Consider the following 23,551-nt stretch of genomic DNA (forward strand, 5'->3'; position numbering starts at 1 on the left):
AAACATGGTCCCTGCCTTTCCAAAGCTTCCACACAGAGATGCTTATCTGAATTGACAACTCTAAATAAAAGCCATATTTTCAAAACTAATTCTGAGACAAAAGAATTTGCATAATATGTGTAATTTCCAAGAAGTCATTGAGAGAATTGGGCACTGTGATTAGACATGCTGTAAAGAAAGTAGAGATTTCCAACATTTAGGGTCTCCTAGTTCAGTGTCTTCTTTCACAAAAGTCTTCTTTGGAACTCAGGAAAAGGTGCAAGATAAAATTATTAAATTTTATTATTAATCCAGTACATATGTGTTGAGCACCTACATCATACCAAATATTATGCCAGATCCCTGTGTTACAGTTGTGCACAATGTTCAATCATTGCTTAAATTTCTCCCAGATGAGTTGAAGAGAAAGACAGGAAAATGGGAAATGCGATACAGAATGAGCAATGCAATGGTTCAGTAAGCATAGAAAATACAGAACACAGGTGAGGGCCACTCACAGAGGGAAGGCTCCTCTGAGGAGGTGATGCCTGAGCAGAGTCCTAGGACATATGAAAGAGCTAGCCATTTAAAGAAAAGAAAAGTATTCAACTGAGCAAAATGTGTGCAAAGGCACAGCAACAAAAGAGAGTGCTGTGTTCGAAGAACGGCAAGTGGCATATAGAACCAAGATTGTATGTGAAAAGGAAACCAGATAAAATATTCATATAGAGTATTTGGTTCTCAAATCACTTTCACATCAATGGGTTATTCAATCTACATTCGATTAACATTTTGGAGTTCCTACTATTTGCCAGGCAAATTGGTGGGACCTGAAGAGTATGTAAGCAAAGATATCAGAACTGGATCCTGCCATCAACAGGTCACAGATTACTAGTGGAGATAATATGTGCCAATATGGACTGTCACATGAAGAAATGACCCTAAAGATACAAATAAAGCACCATGAGAGATTAGAGAGACCACTCTTGGCTAAGAGGATGGCATCCTTTGGAGAAGGTTTGATGAGTAACTTAACCTTTGATGGGTAGATTGGTGTGAAGAGAGCTTCCTTTACAGGGGAATGAATGGTCTGAATAATGACAGGAAAGGGGCAGCACACATTCAAGGAAAAAGAGATGATCAAGTTTGTCCTTGGCAAATGTGAGTCAGCTCTGTTCCTCATTCATTCATTCTTCTATTCAATAAGTATTTACTGAATGCTTGTCATATGAAGGACTATCCTGGGTGCCAGGGATCAAGCAGTAAACAAGTTGTTCCCTGCTCACATAATGTTTACATTTAATCTAAGGAACTATATATTGAACACTAACTAGACAAAGCCTATTTAAGCTATAATTTTAAAGTGCTACAAAAGAGAAGTACAGGATGCATGAGAGCACACAGCCAGTCAGTGGTCTGAGATGAAATGTCAGGCAATGAGGAATTATGAGAGATAAGCTGGAAAAAGGATATTGGGGCTAGAGAGCAAGGACTTTGAATGCCAGACTAAGGATTTTGGAATTTAATCTCTTAATTTTTCTGAAAAACAGCCCTCAGTATTAGTGCAGGTGTTATCAGCATATGGTATAGTGGAAAGAGCATGCACTTTGGATTCAGAAAGACTTAGCTTTGAATCCTGGCTGTACCAATTATAAATCATGTGTCAGTATGTTTCTTAACCTCTCTGAGCTTCAGTTTTCTTATCCTTAAAATGGGGTGATAATACTCCCAGTGGAAGCTAAGAAGTACCTAGCACAGCCTAGCAGAGAAAAACAATCATTAGATGATAATTTCCCTTCTCTTGTCACATGTGAAAATTGCATACCACTGAGAGTTTAAAACTACCCTGCCTAGGATCACCCAGCTAGTAAATTAATGGTAGATGTGGACCTGTCTATAGACTATGACTACTAGGTGTGGGTACCTACAAGCTAGATTGTCCCTAAAGGACCAGAGATTAATTTAGAGCAGCAGAAAAACCTAGGGAAATAATTCTGTGGCCACACCAGTAGGAAGACTCTTCTTTAGCAACAACAATGCCGGCTGTTCTTTGTCATTTAGAATTTGACTTCGTTCTCAAACTTGCCTGTGCATGAGAATGCAAAGACAAGTGAAAAATACAGATTCTCAGGCCTCATCTCAGATATACTGAAATCAACTCTTCGGGGCTGGGAAAAGAAATTTAACAGCTCCCCTAATGAGTCTGATGCTTATCCATGTTTGAGAACCATTGGACTAGAGTCTCACTCTCTTGCTCATAGCAAACGTCCTGTTACTCCTTAGTGGAGCAGAGAATCCTTAATACCAGTGTCTCTGAAAATGTGGTCCTCAGACCGGCAGCATCAGCACCACTTGGGAACTTTTTATAAGGGCCAACTTTTAAGCCCATCCCAGGCCTACTGAATCAGCAACTCTGGGGGTAGGGCCCAGCAGTGTGTCTGCATAAGCCCTCCAGGTGGTTCTGATGCACCCTAATGTTTGAGAGCCCTGCTCAAGAGTACTCCTGAGAAGTTCTCCAGCAATGCAGCGGGAAACAGGAGAGTCTGGTAGAAGTTCTGCAGAACATGAGAAGACTGGTAAGAGCAGTGAAATTGAAAGATTTGGGGCAGAGAAAGGAAAAGAACCAAGAAAAAAGGAGGAGCCCCTGTACTATGGGAACATGGGTTTGCTTGTTTCATTTAACCCCTGACTTCAGCAGGCTTGTTATGACATAAAGTGACATCCCAGTTCCTCCATGTAAATTCTGTTCCCTAAGTAAAGCAAGTTGGATGACTGTTCCCAGTGGTTGTGTGACCCTGGTAAGTGACTTCACCTCTCTAGGTGTCAGTCTCCTGAGGTACAAAAATTAGGGACCTGAAGTGATTGATCGCTAAGGGTTCCTCTGGCTATAACTTTTTACAGCACTGCCCAAAGGAATTGAGATTCACTCTGACATTTCGAGTGACGCCTGAGCGAGCAACTCCTTTTCTAAGGGCTTCTTGGAACAGCAAAACCTAAAACAGGGGGCTGGTTGGGGACCCGGAGTAAACAACTTCCTTCCTGGAGAGTCAGAGCATCCTGAGGCCTTGCAGAGGGAAATTCCAGGCCATCTGGATGTGAGAGAATTGCAGTCCATCTGGATGTGAGAGAATTACAGTCATCTACCCAGGTTACAGGAGCCTGCCTTCCGGAGATAGCATTATGTCACTACATAGTTCATTATGACCTGGAAAAGTCCTCAGTAACCATGAGGGTGGGGTGTCGGGGGTGGGAATGGGGAGTTTTGATACACAGACTCAGTCTTTCTCTTCTCTGTCTGTCTCCACAGGAGGTCTCCAGCTGCTAGTCAGCCTCCTGTCTCCAGAGTCAACCCGCAAGGTAGGCCATGTCATAAGGTCTATCTCGATGTTTCAAGATAGAACAATAAACATGCCTCTTATTCAGAACTGGTTTTTAGAACAATAGCATTGTTTGCATATTGTGGCTCTCAAAAGTATGTCTCTTGGTGACTTTTTTCTAAGGTACACTGGAGCATTACTTCACTCTATTAAAACCACATTAAAAGCAGGACTAAATAATTTGCCCATTGTATTTGCAGACTTTCAGAACATGATAAATGTGGAGTAATGCTGCTCCTTCCCCAAAGAGGAGCAGGAGGCAGAGTTGTATTGACAGTGCAGCTTGACCTCAGCTTGATGGCCCCAATAAACTACAGGAGAGCTAACCTCAAAGACCTAAGGTGCCCCATGCTGGCCTGAGGGCCCCTGCGGATATGTTAGTGGTTTCCCTCTTAATGTCAACTATAGATTGAATCTACATCCTTTCCAGGTGTGAAACCAAAGGCTCTTTCCAGGTCACGAATCATTTCTCTTGGAGGGCATCCAACTTTGTTCCTCAACGGTGTTTTTTTTTTTTTAAGAACTTAACCTCTCATCTTTCAGAACAGTGCATCCACTTCTCTTGGTGTGTTGAGAGCTGCAGAGAGGAAGGGTCACCTTGAAGGAACACCATGGAGTTGTGTTGAACTGAAATTCTTCTTCACACAAAATGCAACCAGTTCTGTGACATTTGTTAACGTCCAAATAATGTTTTCTCCTAAATCTGTTCCCTACTATTGTAGCAGTAGGTTTAAGAAAAAACACAGGAGAAACAATTAAGATGAACTCACACTGAGCTCACCTAACGCCTGACACCTAACAATGCCTCACACGCTTTTCTATTTCCAGCAGCGCTTCATACTTAAAATCTTTCTTACTTGGTTGTTGTGTTTTCTTTCTGGTATCCTGATCATAAGTATAACGGAAGCATTGCAAAAGCTCAACTTCTAAAAGAAGGGAACAAAAGCAGCAGATTCTATTGGCTCATTGGCTTCTGAAGTATTTGTGGTGCATGCTTTTAAAAATATTTTCATAAGAGAAAGATTGAGAACGAGAAAAAAAAGTGAAGGAAAGATATTAAGTAAAGGTGAGTTTACTCTAGAGCCCTGAGATATGAAATACAAAGAAGTAAATAGTACTCTATGAACTTCAAAAACCTGGCGTGCTGCATGTACTATTTCCCTTAGAACTGTTATTGAAAGAAACAAAATAGGGTGTTTTAACATATAACTCGTGTTACATACTTGGAGATCAAAGGAGGTAGTTTTGAAACTCCAATCATTTCATCATATTGGCCTACCAGTGAGGCAATGTTGCTCACATTTCTGTTAGACAAATTTCTGTTAGCCAAATATTCAACATCAGTTTGAATATTTAGACAATGTTTTCTTTTTCTTGTAATAAATACTGACAAACATTAGGAGAATATGTAAAATTTATGGTTCTGTAAATTAGCTCATTAACCAAAGATGTGGTTGGAAAGATCATTTTGTGATTATTGGCACAGCAACTACAGCTTGACAACTAGGGCTTCTTTTGATAAAGTCTTCTCAAACAATGGAGCAAAGAAATGACAATACCACTCAGGCAATTTGTTTCCTTCTGTCTCTGTGGCAAACTACAAAAATCCTGGCTTTTCACTGGGAAGAGAATGTAGTGATACCAATTATTACGTAATTATGGGTTTCAAAATCTCCTTAACGTTTAGCCACGGTTAGGAAAGGAAGGAGGAGACACACATCCCGTGTTTTGTTCTTATTATCAGCTGAAATAAATCAGGCAGATTTTTCCTGTTATTTTAATATTTATCAGCATATGACAAAGAGGTGTGTTTAAATAGAAACTTTAAAGGGGAATGAAAAATAAGTGGCTCAGAACAAACAGAATTGAGAACTGGAGTGCTGCTTAAAAAGTAAGATCAGGTTTTTATTTGTCAGTACTGACGTTGAATTCATGTATTTCAATTGAAATCTAAGATAAAAGGTACAAGAAATCTACAATAATTTAAACAGATTTAGCAACAACCCAGTTTACTCAGAAAGCCTGACTTAGATATCTCTATTCTTGTATAGGAGCAATTCAGAAGAAGAGAGAGAAAGAGAGAGAGAAATACCAAATCTTAAAACACTTTATTTTTTTGAATATATAAAGGAGAAAAAATGCAATTTATTTTAAAAGCTAATAGTCAGAAACCATGGTAAATTGGTACATTTACTTTTATAAATTGATTATTAACAGAAATATTAAATAGATAAATCAAAGGAAAACTCTCCGTCTGAAATACCCTTCTTCGGCCAGCGTGGTGGCTCATGCCTGTAATCTGAACACTTTGGGAGGCCAAGGTGGGCGGATCACAAGGTCAGGAGTTCAAGACCAGCCTGACCAACATGGTGAAACCCCATCTTTACTAAAACTACAAAAATTGCCAGGCGTGGTGGCACGTGCCTGCAGTCCCAGCTACTCTGGAGGCTGAGACAGGAGAATCTCTTGAACTTGGAGGCAGAGGTTGCAGTGAGCCGAGATCATGCCACTGCACCCCACCCCAGGTGACAGAGCAAGACTCCGTCTCAAAAAAAATACACACACACACCAGAAATACCCTTCTTCTCACTATCCAACCAAGGTTCTTATCAGCTTTCATGGCTCAATGCAAATGTCCTTTGCAAAGACATCTTATTTTTTCTTAAGTTGTCATAATTGCTCCTTATTTAAATTAAGGAGCAATTAAAGTTGCTATGGCAACAATTTAATTCTCTTAAACAATTTAATTTAATTCAAGGCTTCTTGTATGTCTCTCCCATTGGAGATAAAGCTCTTGAAGACAGGGACTATGGCTTATCTATCTTTTTATCACTCGTGGTGCTTTTGTGTAATTATTTTCACATAGTAAGAACACAGTAAGTGTTGAATTGACCAGGAGAAATACTAAAATTTAGGGACTTTATGTGAAGAAAAATACATATAAAATAAAATTTTAATAATAAGCCAATATTTTTATCTCTATTGCTGTGAAAAGTATTCAAATTGTGTTTTTTCTCTATGAAAAGTTAGTTATTGCACTGAAGTTAATAGAGGTTTGAGACACACTCTATAACTGCTTATATATGTTAGTGTGTTCATATAGGTTTTGAACAAAAAGAGTGAAATCTAAGAAGCTGGCATTTAGCACTTCGAATAAGAAAGCCAGAGTAGAGCAATGGAGAATTTTAAGCCCAGAAGGAACGAGGAAGTCATATGCTCCCAGGTTGAGGAGAAAGACACAGTAAATCCTCCTGGGGGTGTCGAAAATGCCAATGTTATAGTTTAATGAGCATCTGAATTTGTTTCACATTTTGCCTTTCACAAGCATAAATTCCAGGCTCTCCCTACATGGTGCTCAAGGATTGAAACAGAAAGGAAAAAAAACAGAAAAGAAGAAAGAAAACTCCAAAACAAGGGAGGAACTTGAATTCTGTCACCTGTACATATTCACAACAGAAAATTGAAGTAATTCTCAGGATTTCGGGTCCCAAAACGATTTGCAACAGGAAAATGGGGTGCATGCATACACACATGTGTGTGATAATTGTCCCCCTTTTGCCACGCCATCCTATCCTTTGCTCTTCAATAGTAATCATACATATGTCATGACAGTCAGAATTTACTGAAAAGATAAATTATCAAGTGTCAACTGTCTTTACAGAATGATTTTTTTTTGCTTTATAGAGGGACTGGAGAAGTATCCTTTTAATTACTAGCACATCTGAGTCATACAAATGTGTCTTAATGTAAAATAATATGTATCATGTATACAATATTTTAGCAGCCAACTTGATACATAAGGTGGGGTGCTCTCTACTAAATTTCTTTTTCTAAAATTTATCAGTAAATTTACTGAGCAGAAACATTATCACTGGAAACAGGTCAGATGTTATGAAAACCAACACAGAAGTCTATGGGTCACTGGAAATGACAGCGAACCATAGCAACAAAATGACTAGGGAATCACTTTGAGGACTTCAAGCCAGATTGCTTCAGATACTAACGATATCAAAGCCTGGATATCCATAGCCTTGATTTATGGTGGTTTTCAACACCAGCCAATTAGAATGCATTTCAAGAAAAGACCGTGTTCGGAGAAATCTGATGAGACAGTATAGAGCTTTCCAGTAAAGCCTGAAATAGGTTGGCCTATGTGAGAAACAGGCTTAATTAAGGTTTTTCCAGTGCTCACGGAATGCATTTCTTTTAATATGTGTCTAGGCCATTCTGGGGAGGAATTGGCTTTTTACCAGTTGATAAAACAGAAGAAGAGGCTTTCTCTTTGGAAACATATTTCTCCATATGGGTTCTGCCCATAACTTTACTTGATTATGACTATCCTTCCAGAGGTTCATGTGAGTGTACCAGATGCAGGGTCTCTTCAAGTAGTGGACAAGAGGGTCAGTGAGTTATCTTCGATTTTAAGGAATTCAGAAAGTCATGACATTGATTCCATTCTCATTTTTTGCCAGAGCTTTCAGGACCTGTGATGAGACAGGGTCTATGTGTGCATGGGTAACGGGCTCTCTGAGAACCACAGCAATAGCCTGAGAGCAGTGCTGCATCAGATGACTGGAAATGAGGCCCAGCATAAGCAGAACCTTTGCTTGGTTTCTACATTAAGCAAGAACTGTCAGGCAAGATTACAACACTTATGGACAAATAGGAATAAAATCAATCTTGTGACCAAAAGCTGTGACCAGTCATGATAAAGGAAGGATTGGAGGGAATTATAAGAAAAAAGAAAAAGGAAAGAAAAGAAAGGAAAGGAAAAAGAAAAAGTCAGAAATATCAAACGATGTTTTCTTCCTTATTCTGAATTATGAGTGCTGAATTATTGCAATAATTGCCTTAATTACTCACCTTTAGTGTTTAGACAGCCTGCATAGAAAATGATAGCACAAATGCACCAGAAAAGCCCCAGTTATTTTGAGAATAATTTCCAAATGATTGTTTTGTAATAATTGTTTTTGTCTAAAATAGCCCTCTTGTGAAAGTTTACCCCAGAGCATCAACATTGAGCTGTTTATATTGATTTGCAGTTATTTCATACGTATCTAAAATTAAGTATTGGTAGTCATAAAAACGTTAATACCTCAGCTAAAGTGCAAACGTTAAAATGTTTCCCTTAAGCAGGTATTGTCAAATATAACATCCTGCTTATTATGGTTATTTCACTAGTTCAAAATTAATTTGCAAATTTAGCATAAGTATTTCTTCTCTTTGAATGAAACTGATGAGACCTGCATCTAAGTTCTCACTGAACAGTGGAGTCCGTTCCGTGTTGACTCCACTTCACGTTTTTGTACTGCTGAGAAACACCATCCACCCACCCTCCCCTTGAAAGTTGGAATCATGCATGTTAGTAAGTATTTCAGTTATGCTATTGACGTCAATGGAGTCATTAAATAGATTGCTGGCCCTCCCAGAGGCAAATCGCTGCCAGGGACCTAGATACAGACACGTTTTTTACAAAGACAACCATCAGGTTTTGCTATAGCAGTAAGCCAGAGAAAGGAAAAAGTTTATACTGTAGCAGACCTATCTCCAAACACAGTTTCTTTCTTTCTTTTGCATTTTAATTCCGGCCTTTCTTTCTCTTTGGTTACAGTAGGCTGGAGCAGATACCCAGATATTGTTGCCTGAATGTTTTGTGTGCAAAAGCATCTCCTGTAATTGAGACCTTGAAGGGAAGTACCCCACTTTCAAAAATGAATCTCACCTTTTGCTCTACACAGCCCAGTTGACTTGGTTGCATAAATTATCTAGGCAAATCACTATTGTCTGCCAGTAAGGTTGTGTTTGATATATATAGTTCCCTGAATAAACAGTCTCCTCCAAACACACACACTTTTGTCCTTTCTGCCATCTCTGCGTGGCATGTAGCTGCATCCCCTCATCTATGAATCAACCTTTATGCAGCTAGCACGGTGCTGTAGCATTGGGGATCTGCAGCAAAGGGTGGAGGAGGAGGCTGGGAAGAAAGCTTCACTTCTCTCAGCTCAGCTGCCTCATCCGCAGCGCTCCCACAGGAGGCTGTCCACGTGCCTGTGTCCTCCCAAACCCTAGCTGCTGCCTGCCTGCAACCTGGTCCTGCAGCTCCCAGGCGTGGCAGGCAGAACCCTTTAGGAAACATCTGCCTCTTTCTGGGCATTCTTGACAGCTCTATTTACCTGCACAGCCCCAGGAGTCAGAGCCAGAGATTCGCCTCACACATCTGGACTCTTCCACCTCCAGGATTGAAGTTAGGGAGACATCTGGAGCAGACAAATTTCTTCAAATCTGATTGTCAGAAATTATCCCCTTGGTTTTAGAACCTATTTCCCCCCTCAGTCCTGTTCCTTAATTCCCCGGACACCCCCAACCCCCATTACTTACAGATAAGTTTGTATATAAATGCCAGACACCTGACTACCTCTGGTAACCCCTTTTGGTTCATCTGGAGACCCAAATTCATTCCCCTACACAACTGTCCTTTTTCCTGTTTTCCTGACTTTGAGTAGCATCTTCATCATCCACCCTTTTATCTCCCTCTTCGCCTACCACAGTCAACTCCTTTAGTCTTTTTCTCTAATCTTTTTTTTTCCTTTTCTCCCCTACTTCCTCTGCCTTTGTTTATTGTTCCATCATCCTGTACTTAAAGTATTATGGTGGTCCTCCAACTTGTTATTATTGTCCTCATTCTTTCCCCACTCTAAACCAGCTTCCATTCTGGTATTAGAATTCTTCTTTTTTGGGGCGTGGGGGGAGCGGGGGATGGAGTCTTACTCTGTTGCCAGGCTGGAGTACAATGGCATGATCTTGGCTCACTGCAATCTCAGCCTCCCTGCAACCTCAGCCTCCTGGGTTCAAGCGAATTTCCTGCCTCAGCCTCCCATTTAGCTGGGACTACAGGCACCCACCACCATGCCCAGCTAATTTTTTGTATTTTTAGTACAGTCAGCGTTTCACCATGTTGGCCAAGTTGGTCTCAATCTCTTGACCTTGTGATCTGCCCACCTCAACCTTCCAAAGTAGAACTATTCTTATAAACCCCAGTTATGGTTATATTATTTTCTTTTTTAGCTACACTTTGCCTTCAAGATAAGACCCAAATGTCTCGCCAGGCATGCAAAAGCCTTTAGAATTTTGCTCTCCCTCTTTGTCATCATTTCCCACTTTACGCTGCCACCCCCATGCACAACTGATGGCTGAAGTGCACTGAGTATATGTCCCTGAAATACACCAGGATCTTCTTGCTTTCCTGCTTTCATATATGCTGTTTCTTCTACCTGGTTGCCTTTTCCCCAAAATATCATTTACATATTCAGCTCAGGGATTTTTTCTCATATTGTCACTGTGAACAAATTCTATATATCATCTGATTCTTGGATTCAGGATTAAAATAAATATATAGTCTCAATTCAGGGCCTGGCCCCTGATATATACTATACGCATAGAAAACACTACTTCCTTTACCCATTTCCATCTGGAAAGTGCCTTTTAATCCTTCATCTTCTTAATATACCTCCTGCAATTCATCCAAAATTACTGTTAATTATATCTCAAAATCTCTGTTATTATACTTATCATACTGTATTGTAATTATTTCATTTTTTCGCATTCTAAACTAAAAGCATCCCAAGTTCAAATACTAATAATCTTTTTCTATATCCTCAATTTATAGCATAAAGCCTGGAACATAGTAAATGCTCAATAAATATTTATGAAATGAACAAATAAGGATGAATAATGCCCATGCCTGAACCAAATAAGATTAGAAAGGAACTGAGACTCAAGTTCAGCTTTGTTCAGACTTTCTGAAATATCTGCTAGCTCTCAGGACATGTGCATTGTGCTGACATCCCTTGCTAATCTTGACAACATCTGACTTTCAAGGCACTTGAAGTGAACTCTTTGTTATCCATTACTTCAGGAAGAAGTGGCAGTGTTAAAAGAAATGGAAGAAAATTAAGCAACTAAATATGAATTTTTATCATACTATATTGTTCTCTTAGTGCCTGGCATTGTACTTGTCACAAAGTAGGCACTCAAGTAGCATATTGAATGGAATTGGTTTGAGAACTCAGTTCATCCTTCAGATAAGTTACTTTTCTGAGACTCACTTTTCTTTTCTGAAAAATGGGCTTTTTTTTTTTTTTTTTTTTTTTTTTGAGACAGAGTTTCACTCTTGTTGCCTAGGCTAGAGTGCAATGGTACAATCTCAGCTCACTGCAACCTCTGCCTCCCAGGTTCAAGTGATGAATCTCCTGCCTCAGCCTCCCAAGTAGCTGGGATTACAGGTATATGTCACAACACCCAGCTAATTTTTTAAATATTTTTAGTAGAGACGGGGTTTCACCATGTGGGTCATGCTGGTCTTGAACTCCTGATCTCAGGTGATCCACCCTCCTCGGCCTCTCAAAGTGCTGGGATTACAGGCATGAGCCAGCGTGCCTGGCCGAAAATGGGTATTTTAATATGCTATATGTTAAGATTGTTGTGAGGGCTAAACGAGAAAAACTTTATATAGTGATTAAAGGTGGAGACTCTGGAGTCAGACTGCCTCTTTCAAATTCCAGCTACACCACTTTGTGACCTTGGGACAAATTGCTTAACCTCTGTATGTCCTAATTGCCTCATCTCCAAAATTAGGATGAAAATTGTGTGTTTTGGTTGTAAGAATTCAATATGTTAACATGTATAAAACACGTAGAACGTCCCAGTGTTGGTATTGGTGTTATTAGCATTACGTAACATGCCTCAGATAATACCCAGCACATAGCAAGCTGCCAATATGTGGTAGCTAAGATCCTAGATCCCAGCCTTCTGGTATAAGGAGGGAACCACAACAGAAAGCTCTGTTGAGATCTTTCTAGAAGGTTCTGGTCTACTTTGCTTCCATAATAATACAATGTAAAGGGAATCATTTTTGAAGTTTAGACTTTTTTTCCTCCCGAGACCATAGAAATCTGGTTATATAGAAATAGTTTTAGAACTGAAGGTAGGGTTCTCCAGCTCATACAAGGGAAAGCTGAGGAATCAGGAGGGAGAGTGGAGCTGATACCAAATATACGGGGACACCCCTAAATACAGCTTTTTCACTTAAAAGCAGAGTGCAAAAGAGATTGTCAAATTATTCAGGATTTCTGGTAAACCAAATCTTAGTTAACTGAGAGCCCCGTCTTGCATAAACCTGAGAGGATGCCACTTTATAAGATAGCATAATTACAGCTTGTACAGCACATCAAAGTTGTATTGAAATACATCTTTCAGGGTTGGTACACACCTATTCAGGCATAGGTGTTACAACCCAGGAAGCTTAGCAGGGAGTAACAGTAGGAGCTGATGCAGAGCTTCCCTTTGCAGAGAGGACAAAACCTACTAGCAGAGTCCACAGGAAGGGAAGAGGATTGGCCCTTTTGGGAAAAACTTTACACCCTCTCCAATTACTGCTGAGAAGAAAAAAGCAACCTCATACACATTTTAACCCCTTCTCCTCTTTATTGAAAGGGAAGGAGATCAAAAAGGAGGTTGGGGCTAGCCTAGAGAAGAATGAATGTGAAAGTTTGCTAGGAGACAAGGAAGGAAGAGGACCACCAAAGTTCCTTTTTCTGCCTCCTGCTTCCCCAAGAGGGTATGATCCTGGGGGCAGGCTGAATTCTGCTTGCTTGTTTCTGATCAACCCCGAGCCAGCACATTATGAAGTTGCCTCCAGAACTGTTCTCGGAAGCCAGGAGCATTTCAGGGAACAGTCTTTCACCCAAGAGGAGAGAAACAAAGCAGGGACTGTCCCCTTAAAATAGAGAACAGGCAACAGAACTCACTGGATCTTTTTCTTGGTTTATTGTCTTGACTTCCTCCCAGCCAGAGCTGTGGACAAGTACCAAAAGTCACCCCTTGGAGTTTTCTGTATTTTTCCTACCCCCTCTTTGGCTGTGTCCACAGAGTAAGCTTATTTGAATCTTAGAGGCAGCCAGGTCAGATAATGCTATTTTCTCTCTGCCCCCCTCAGTTGTACTTGGGGCTTCAAATTTCTAGGGTCTAGTCTAGCTAGTACTGCTGGTCTAATAAACTAGATAATGTCCAAAGACCACATGTGCACCACTGATTTCAGCAAAGGTAAGAGGCTAGTGATTATTCCATTTCTGGTATGTGCCGGGCACAGTGCTAGCCCCTTTGAATATATCACCTCACCTAATTCTCCAAACTAAACTTATTTGTATATATTATCGCCCCTATTTCACGTATTTGATTCTTTGCATATATTATTGCCCCAATTTCACATATTTGGAAAAAGAAGGTTCAGGAAGTATATGGGGCTTACTCAAGACCACAAAGTTAGTGATAGAATCAGAACTGAAAGCTAGATCTGTATTTCTTGAAAACCCATGCTGTTTCCTCTACAGTCTCAACCACACTGTCTCTGCCTGCATCCCACTGTAAACCTTGGATGTTACAGCTTATCAAGAAGGGGATGGGGAAAATGTCATAGCAAGAAAGCAAAGTGACTGGACTACCAACAACCTTAATAATTATTACATACTAGAGGACTTTCTTTAATTTCTTTCTCATCTATCCATTTTATTGTAAGTGGTAAGCAAAGGTGTAAGTCTTGAGAGAAATACATCTCACATGTCCATTATTCATTCATTAATGTATTTAATAAACATGTGTTAAATTCATACTGTACACAAGGCACTGTGTTAGCCACTGAGGATGCTGTGATGAAGAGAATGCATTCAGAACCTTATCTCATAGATCTTATGGCCCAGGAAATAATGCATGAATAAATTCATGCTTATACACTTTATAATTGTAATGAAGGAAAGTACGGAATGCTATGATATTGGCTCACTTTTTCACCTGTAAAAATGGGAATAATACTAGTACTTACCATTAGGGTTGTGGTAATATCTAAATGCATTATTATACATAAAGCATTTAGAACACTGCCTGACACCCAGTATTATTTAGTGTTTAATTATTATGATCATTAGTTTTATCATTATTTATCATTATCTTCATTATCATTAGTCTAGTTGTTATTATTGTTATAATTCTGGGGACTAAAGTAGATTAGAAGATAGGAAAGAACTCTATAAATAAATGACTTTAAACTGGAGTTCTGAACACTGAGGAGCTGGGGTACATCGAGGGGTGGTGGTCCCTGAGAGAGTAACCAACACCTCAGAGGTTCCACAGCCAGAGACCTGGGCAGTCTGAACAATAGTAAGGGACACAGCCAAAGAGACTGAGAAATGCCAGGTTAAGCATAACATTTGTAAGTCATGATAGATGTGTAGATTTTACTGCAAATTCACTTGGGAGCCATTAAAAGATTTTGAGAAATGGATTGACATGATCTGACATGCATATTACTTATTTTATTTTATTTTTTGTTTGTTTATTTTTTCCTTTTGAGACAGAGTCTTGCTCTGTTGTCCAGGCTGGAGTGCAGTGGCATGATCTCAGCTCACCACAACCTCCACGTCCTGGGTTCAACCGATTCTCGTACCTCAGCCTCCCGAGTAGCTGGGACTACAGGCGTGTGCCGCCACGCCAGACTAATTTTTGTATTTTGAGTAGAGATGGGGTTTCACTTTGTTGGCCAGGCTGGTCTCCAACTCCTAACCTCGTGATCTGCATGCCTTGGCCTCCCAAAGTGCTGGGATTACAGGCATGAGCCCGGCCTGATACGCATTTTAAATACACAACTTCTCTTTGAGCCCCAAGTCTGGGTTACTGACATCTCCTACATGCTCCCAGTACCTGTATTTTCTCTGTCATAATACTCAGCTCCTGCCCCTTCCATGCACCTCCTGGTTAAGGAGACTGGCTCTGCAGCTAGATTGCCTGCACTTAGTTCTAGTTCAATACCTTTCTTTCTTTGTATGATTGTAGAGAAGTAATTCAACATCTCTGGGTCTTGATTTTCTTACATGTTTAGTGGGGATAATAATAGAACCTTCTGCATAGAATTGTTTTAAGAGCAAAATTAAGACAGAACAGTGGCTGGCACACATAAAGCGCTAAATAAATATTAGTTGTTTTTAATATATTGTAACTGCCTATTTTCTTGACTGTTTATACACTAGACTGTATGCTTAGTTCCTGGCACAAGGCAAGTGCTCAAAAATATTTACTGAAAAAAGAATGAACAAGGAAAGAGAGGTAGTGCAATAAATTGTAATTAAAAGAAGATAAAGATTGCTGTCCTATTCATGGAAAAATGGGCTTTCTGGAAACTGGGGTATATTCTGATAAGGAGGAGCTTGCTTATGGGGCCAGAGAAACTGAATGACTTTGCAGCTGCCCAGCTGCTACAGCTTTGGGGAACTTGAAATAACATCCGTGGGACAAAAATTTGTTTCAGAATCTGTGATGCCAATCTGGACTGCCATCTGCACAAAAAGAAAACTGGGCTCATGAAAGAGCTTTTTCATTCTCTTGGGCTATGTGACTATCTCTCTGGAAAGCAAACGCAAGGCTAAACCTCCGGAGTTCTCCATTTGCTGCCTTTGGAAGGACAGTCTCACCAAAAGAGCCAGTCATCCTACTAAGAACATAACACTATGACTTCCTTTTCATCCCTGCATTGCTAATAGGGTCTCAAAGGAACAAGGGCTCAGTTCTGTGAAGTAAACACACACCTTTAGTGTAGTGAATAGACACTGGAAGAAGCTTTTCACGTATTTGTAAGCTGGGAAGTCTTTTAGGCATTGAGTAGCAACAGCTCCTTTATTGCTTCATGCAGCTGCACGGGGTACCTGCCCAGACAAACAATGAATCCTTCAGCTCTCTGAATGTTCCAGTTCTGTGCTGTGCTCTGTGTTTGTGTGTGTGTGTGTGTGTGTGTGTGTGTGTGTGTGTGTGTGTGTGTGTGGTGTGTGCATGCATACGTGCATGCGTGCTGGTTTGTTACTGTTACATCCCAGGGGAAAATAAGGGTTCTTTGCATGCATTTTGTCAACACAATGGGTCTCTGTTCTCGCTGACCTGGTTTTCCTTTATTCCTTCCCTCTCATTGCAAGTTTAGGCAGTCTGGATTTCTTCATCCACAGAGCACTTCAAGGCCTTCCCCTGATTTACCCCTCTCTGCATGCTCTTCACACTTCCAAACCATTTTCCATATAGGCCTCTTAAATCTAATTTAAATACTTCCCTCTAGAAAGCTTCCTACGATGAGTACTGCCTAATTGCTCCCTCCTGTACATCTCCTATGTTGCTTTCTAAAAGCATCATAGCTCTTTATGTCATGGGCATAAGTTCTTCCTTCATTATCTGTCAGGTGTGTGTGTACTCCTTAAGCTAAAATTTTATATTATGGCATCTCACTGAGCCAAGGGGAAGGAGGAGTACTTGTGTGAATAAGACCTAGACTCTGATTGGGAATTTAAACCATCTGGAAACAAGAAGTAAGATACATTACTTGTAGCCAGGAGTTCAAGACCAGCCTGGCCAACATAGTGAAATCCTGACTCTACTAAAAATACAAAAAATTAGCCAGGTGTGGTGGCTTGCTCATGTAATTCCAGCTACTTGGGAGGCTGAGGCAAGAGAATTGCTTGAACCTGGGAGGCGGAGATTGCAGTGAGCCAGGATTGCGCCACTGCACTCCAGAGCGAGACTCTGTCTCAAAAAAAAAAAAAAAAAAAGAAAGAAAGAAAAAAGAAAAAAGTAAAATACGTGAAGATAAGGACTGTGTCAGTCATGGTCCTCTACAGAAACAGAATCAGCAGTAGGAAGATATTCACTTTAAGAATTTGGCTCACGCAATTATAGTGGTTGACAAGCTTGAAATCTATAGAGCAGACAGTAAATTCAGGCAGTAATTAATGCTGCAGTCTTGAGGCAGAATATGTTCTTTTCCAGGAAGCCTCAGTTTCTGCTCACAACTGACTGCACAAGGCCCACCAACATCATTGGGGGTAATCTCCTTTACTTTAAATCTATTGATTGTAGATGTTAACTACATCTACAAAATACCTTTCACAGACAACACCTAGATCAATATTGATTAAATAACTGGGTATGATAGAGTAGCCAAGTCGGCACATACAACTCATTATCAAGGACCATCAACCAACAACCCCAAACACCTGTCTTTGGAATTAGGCTGGAATTATGCCCAGCTCTTCTGCAAATAAGATGTATAAAATACAGGACAATAAAAATTTTTGTATTATTTCTGATTGAGTCTTCACTTCAAAACAAACTAAAATAATCATTCATCCTAGCTCACAGAATTGTTTTGAAAGCCAAATGATCGTTCAAAAGACCGGAAGTGCAAAGTATTGCTACTTTGAACGCCTTAACAGTGCGCAAGTAGTAGCGGTACACCTGTTAAATATTGGTGGCCACGCAAACACATCACCGTTCTCTCTACTGAGCAGGCATGAGAGAAGAGAAAATCTTGGGCTTTTGCTTTACATGAATGCCAATCAATTTGTGCCTAGTATCTGGAATACACAACTGATTATCTTAAACTCAGTGGAGAGAAATATCTTTAAAAGAAGTTAATTTGGACCAGAAATATCTCAGGGGAGGTAGGAGTGAGGTGGGAGCATTCTTTATGTATGTTTCCACAGAGTTGAGTATGAAACTTTATTCCCTATAAAAACAAATTAGAAATTTGAATGTCAGTCCAATTTGCCAGGTTATCCTTGAGACACCCTTCCTTCTCACTCCTGGATATTAAAACTTATCTCCATTTCCCTGTAAGTCTTGTATTCCTGTCACTAAGAATGTCTCCAGCCTCTTTGCAGAGCACATTGGCACAAGGCCCCCTTCTGAAGCCACAGTGCCAAAGTTCTGATTGCACCTCCGTATTCCTGTGTTTCCAGTAAGTCTTTTAAAGGCATTTGACTCCGCCTCTGCTCCTGAATATTTTAGGCCTATTGAGTTTAGAATCTAGAGAAAATAGCAGATTAAATGTAGCTCAGGAACAAGAGGGTGTTATCCAGAGAAAGCTGAAAGTGACTGGTGCAGCAGATGTAAACATCGTCACCAGGACGTACATAGCTTTAACTCAGGTACCTGCACAGGCATCAGAGGCAGCATGGCACAGATAGTTCACAGGCCTGGGTGTCTATGCTTATGGACTGGCCTTCCAAGTGCAGTTTCCTCCTCACTCTTATTTATCTTCTAATAAAGAATTGCTCCCAGCAAATTACTAAACTAAACCTACTGTTGATACTTTTACTCGAGTCATAAAAACACATAACTCTACTTCCTGCTTCCGCAGAAGTGGAACATGCTTCTACAATTCCCTTTTCTAAATTTGTTGATGGGTTACTTATTGCCCCACTCCTTAAGTGTCTGTGGAGGGGATTCTGTCTAATCTTTAACAGGGAACAATTTTGGGGAAATAGTCCCTTTTCTCCCTTCTGTGCTGCCAAAGCAGAGGGCAAAGACAAGTAACAGTGAGTGGGAATTACAGGAGAGGTTTTTGCCTCAGTGAGCCTTTTAACCCATTAGAGATCTGGAAGAAAATGGAGTGGGTTTCTGGGGGAAGTGACTTGTTCTGCATTCCCTTGCTGGAAGATCACTTGCCTGGACATATGTAGGAAGTGTAACATGGGTTTTCCTCATTCGGAGGAAGGGTGGATTCAATCACTTTTGAGATTTTTCTGGTGTTAGGAGCATATATGGTGGAACTGTGGTTTGGTAAGTCAGTTTCAGTTCTACACTGCCCCCAAAGTATTTTGCTTGTTTTCAAAGGCCTGTCCATAAAGCATTTGTTTCAAATACAAGGCATGGGGGAGGAGGTGTTATCATAATATCAAACCCCTGCTAAGTATCAGATTTTTTATTAGGTACTCTGCAAAGGAGATCTTTTTTTATCCTCAACAACCTTCTGTTAAGTCAATATTATTATCCCATTTTTTTAACCGATGAAACTATGCCTCAATGAATGTAACGAGTGGTCTAAAGACACTCACTCAGCTTGTAATTGACAGACCTAGGATCTGAACCATAAAGACACTCAGCTAGTAAGTGGTAGAGTTAGGATGTGAACACTGACTTGTTTGGCTCAGAAGCCTGTATACTTGGCATGAGCTCTCTGTGCTGTCCGGTAAGTAAAGGTGCATGTGATGCCCACACAGGTACCTGTGTTGAAGGTACGTACACCCTTGAGATGATGTTTACATCTGTGGTTCCAATCACTCTCAGCTGTCTCTGAACAATAACCACTTGTTCTTCAGCAACATTTAATCTGTATTTTTCCTCCAGATTCTATAACTAGAGAGAATTTAGGAGAAAATATATTTCAAGCTTTAGTTTTCCCTCATGGGAATAACTGAGTCAATAGGGAGGTGGCAGTGTCTTCCTCTCTTCTAGGAATAAGTCTCCTTCCCTGAAAGACTTTTGGGTTTTGAATAGGCCATCCTGGCAGGGAAAGGAGGCAGGGGAGAATTTTTAGAACGTAGCAGAGCTGTGGGAGACATATCTCCAGTGCATTACTCACTGCTTAAAAGACACCCTCAGCCTCTGACATCACAAGGAGAGAGAATAAGATTTCAGATCTGTAGTGAAACTGAGGTGTGTCTTGCTTGAACACAAGGAGGCAGCCATCCAACTCTAGGCTGGCTCTGGAAAGTCCCATTTTGAATAATTTGCTTCTTATGATGCTTTGTTCAGCTTCCCTACCTTAAGTGAAACTGTGTGACTTAAATGAGAGAGCACTGAGCTGAAACTCAGGAAACCTAAATTTCAGTACTGGCACCAACCAGGTGTGTAACCAGAAGTAAATCCTTTAACCTTTCTAGACTCAGCCACCTTCAGTTTAAATTATTTCGAGTCTTTGAGTCTTAGAATCCAATCTTACTTCAGATTTCTAAAATGGCTCCTGGCCCAAAAATAGTGGTATGTGGGTGTTGACATGGATAATTCTTTGTCAGGGAGGAAACAGCCCCTCGGTAAGAATCTGGAATTCAAGCCTAGGTCTCTGGTCTAACTCCAAAACCTAGGCTTCTTTCACTTCTCCTACCCTGACAAGAGGCCATACTATTGTTTCATAACAAAGTGTATCTGTATTACTTTTATAATTCCTGTTAGCCTTGTCATTGGCACAGTTCATTAGCAAACATGCATTGAGTGCTTATGAGTGCTGGGAAAACAAAAAGGAAGGGGACATGGTACCTGACCTAAACTTAAAAGCATTTTCATAAGGAGATTCTGGAGCCACGCTGCCTGGATTTAGATCCCAGTTCTACTACTTTTTAGACTGATTACTTCTTAAACTTTCTGCATACCTTAGTTGCTTCATCCTCATTTTCTTCATCTTTAAAATCTTCCTCTTAGAGTTGCTTTAAGGATTAAATTTGTTACTTCATGTAAAACATTTAAAATAGTGCCAATCATAGAGGAATGACAAAATACATAATTGCCGTTATTGTTACTATTATATATATGTATATATGTATGTCAGTCCCCTTGTGCCAAGAGTCTTGGAAGGTTGCAACTGGGTCTTGTTCGCTGGCACTTAATAAATGTTTGTTGGGTCCAATTATTCAACTCATATTTACAACTTTTCTACTATGCACAAAGCCCTCTGATGGATGCTTGGTAGAATCCAGAATTTTTACAACTTACTTTTTAAAAAATCATCATGTCTTAGAGCTTACATAAGTATAATTTGGAAATTTCTTTCTCTTTCAATATTTTCCCCTCTTTCTTTTTCTGTGGCCCTTGTATAGAACGCATTAAGGAACTAAGAGGAAGATATCCCACACATATGCTTTCTAACTTAATCATATGAGCCATCCCGGAGGAGGTGGAGTTAACAACACACCAAAAAGAAGATTCTCCTCTTTCTTAAATGATAAATGTCTTTTAGAACTCTGATGTCAGACAAGAGAGGGCTGCTTGTCTGTGGCATGGGTTTTCTGTGTCAGAGAGAGAGAGAGAGAGATTCATTCACTCACCTTCTCATTCACTCATTCATTCACCCTAAAAGCACCTGGCGAGTACTCACCACAACATGAATCAGGCATTGTGCCTGGATAATGCTGGATAATGGAGATACAGGAATGAATAAGACATGGTTTCCTCTTTGGGAGAGTTTACAGTCATGGGGCAGACAAACACAAATTGATATATAATAGAGTGTAATAAGAATTTTTCAGAAGCATGAGTAAAGTGCTCTGGACGGACACAGGAAGGCAGGTGGTTGGGAGCAGGATCCTGGCCTAAGTATAAATAACATTCTGTACTGAGCTGTACTTAGGAAATTTGTAAATTGGGTTTTATTAAATTTTAAAAATTAGTATTTCCCATAGCTGGATCATTCATTATACAGCTAAGTTTTCAGCCATTTCAGCTCAAGTTAGCATATTCTTTGAGCACCTATTATAACCAAGTAGATTAGGAGACTACATATTCATTCTGACCATGACTAAGACAGGGAAGGTATAGGATATATGATTTGAACTCTGCCTTAAAGAATAGATAATCTTTCGTAAGGCAAAGTGAGAAGTAGTTTTTAAGAGGGCAGACCATGCTCAAACAAATGGAGGCCAGCTAGGTACAGTGGTGCATGCCTGTAGTTCGATCTACTCAGGAGGCTGAGGCAGGAGGATTGCTTGAGCCCAGGAGTTTGAAACTGTAGTGCACAAGATCATGGCTGTGAATAACCACTTCACTCCCACTGGGCAACAAAGCAAGACCCCATCTCAAAAAAATAAAGTATGTAATGAAAAAGTATAGGTTTAATTGCTTAGTTATTAGAATGAAAGTCATCCTGGGGAATTAGTGAAGGAAGGATAGGGCGTAGGGATATGGCAGGACATTAGACAGGAAAGATGGCTGGGCAAAGAATAAAGGGTTTTGCTTACCTACCAAGATTTTATTTTATGTGCAGCAAGGAGCCACTGATATTTGTTCAGCAGGGAGATTCATTATCAAAGCAGTGCTTCTTGGGATGTTTAATGTGGTTTTGGCTACAGTGACAGGAAGCAGATTCAGGCTTGGAATCAGAAAACATAAGAGATATTGATGAATTGGGATTAGTTGTGTGATCCTGAGCAAGTTCATAATCATTGCTGAGCTTTAGCCTCTTCATCTATATAGTAAGCAAGATGAAATTACGACAAGAGCAACAATCACAACAACAATGTTTATTGATCATTACTCTCTGAATAGCATTGTGCTAGGCCATTTCCTTGTAATGTTTAAGCCTCAAAACACCTCTGTGAGTTCTTAAAAAGGTAAACATAAATTTATCCATATGACCCACCAATTTCACTCTTAGATATCTACACAAGACAATTGAAGACGTATCCACCAAGTCTTGAACACAAATGTTATTAGCAGCAATATTTATTTGTTTTTAATTTTTAATTTTTAAAAATATATTTAGGGGCTACAAGTGCAGGCTTCTTACGTGAATATATTTTATAGTGATGAAGTCTGGAGTTTTATTGCATCCATCACCCAAATAGTGAAGATTGTACCCATTAGGAAATTTTCAACTCTCACACCCCCTTACCCTTCCACCTTTTGTAGTCTCCAACAGCCATTATTTCACTCTATATGTCCATGTGTCCATTGTTTAACTCCCACTTATAAAGGAAAATGTGCAGTATTTGACTTTCTGTTTCTGAGTTAATTCACTGAGGCTAATGACCTCCAGTTCCACTTATGTTGCTGTGAAAGATATGATTTCATTATTTTTATGGCTGAGTAGTGTTCCATGGCATATATATCTTAGCTGATCTTGACTTGGGCAGCAGTTGCCCAGATGGATTAGAGGAGTGAGACGAACCAAGAAAAAGAGCTATACAATGCTGCAGGCAGGAAGTAACAAGAACTTACCCAAAGCACTGTCAGGGGTAAAGAACTGAAGATGTTGACAATGAAGCCAAGCTAGGGTAATGCTCCTATTGTACCATATTTTAACTTCTCTAAACAATCATTTAGGATGCTTGATTCTATGAACAAGAGAAGACAAAGAATAGAGGTCTTCCTTTCCTTCAGCAAACAGCTGACACACTTTCCCATCATAAACTTTGTAATTCAGGATGTAAAACCAGATCCAACAACCAAACCCAGCTAGAAGGTTAAATAAATAAGTGCTAAATAAATAAACATGATTTTTCTTTTCCTTGGCCCATGAGTCTCCATAGAAGATGCCATGTGCTTCTGGTAATTGAAGTCTACTAGTCAATTTTCCTTTCTTTGTAAAATTGGGGGAATGGCCTACTCAGGGTTAT

The 23,551-nt window shown here is 40.0% G+C and overlaps 1 protein-coding gene across 3 annotated transcripts in view; it reads left to right on the top strand.

Moving 5' to 3' along the window:
- Positions 1-23,551, top strand: part of PDE4B (phosphodiesterase 4B) — a 585,950-nt gene that overhangs the window by 472,675 nt on the left and 89,724 nt on the right. For all 3 annotated transcript variants that reach the window (XM_050760551.1, XM_050760641.1, XM_050760693.1), the window contains one exon: positions 3,287-3,336. In XM_050760551.1, the coding sequence (XP_050616508.1) occupies positions 3,287-3,336 (50 nt within the window). The remainder of the gene's footprint in view (positions 1-3,286; positions 3,337-23,551) is intronic.

The sequence above is a fragment of the Macaca thibetana genome, chromosome 1 (genome assembly GCF_024542745.1).
Source record: "Macaca thibetana thibetana isolate TM-01 chromosome 1, ASM2454274v1, whole genome shotgun sequence".
Lineage (NCBI taxonomy): Eukaryota > Metazoa > Chordata > Mammalia > Primates > Cercopithecidae > Macaca > Macaca thibetana.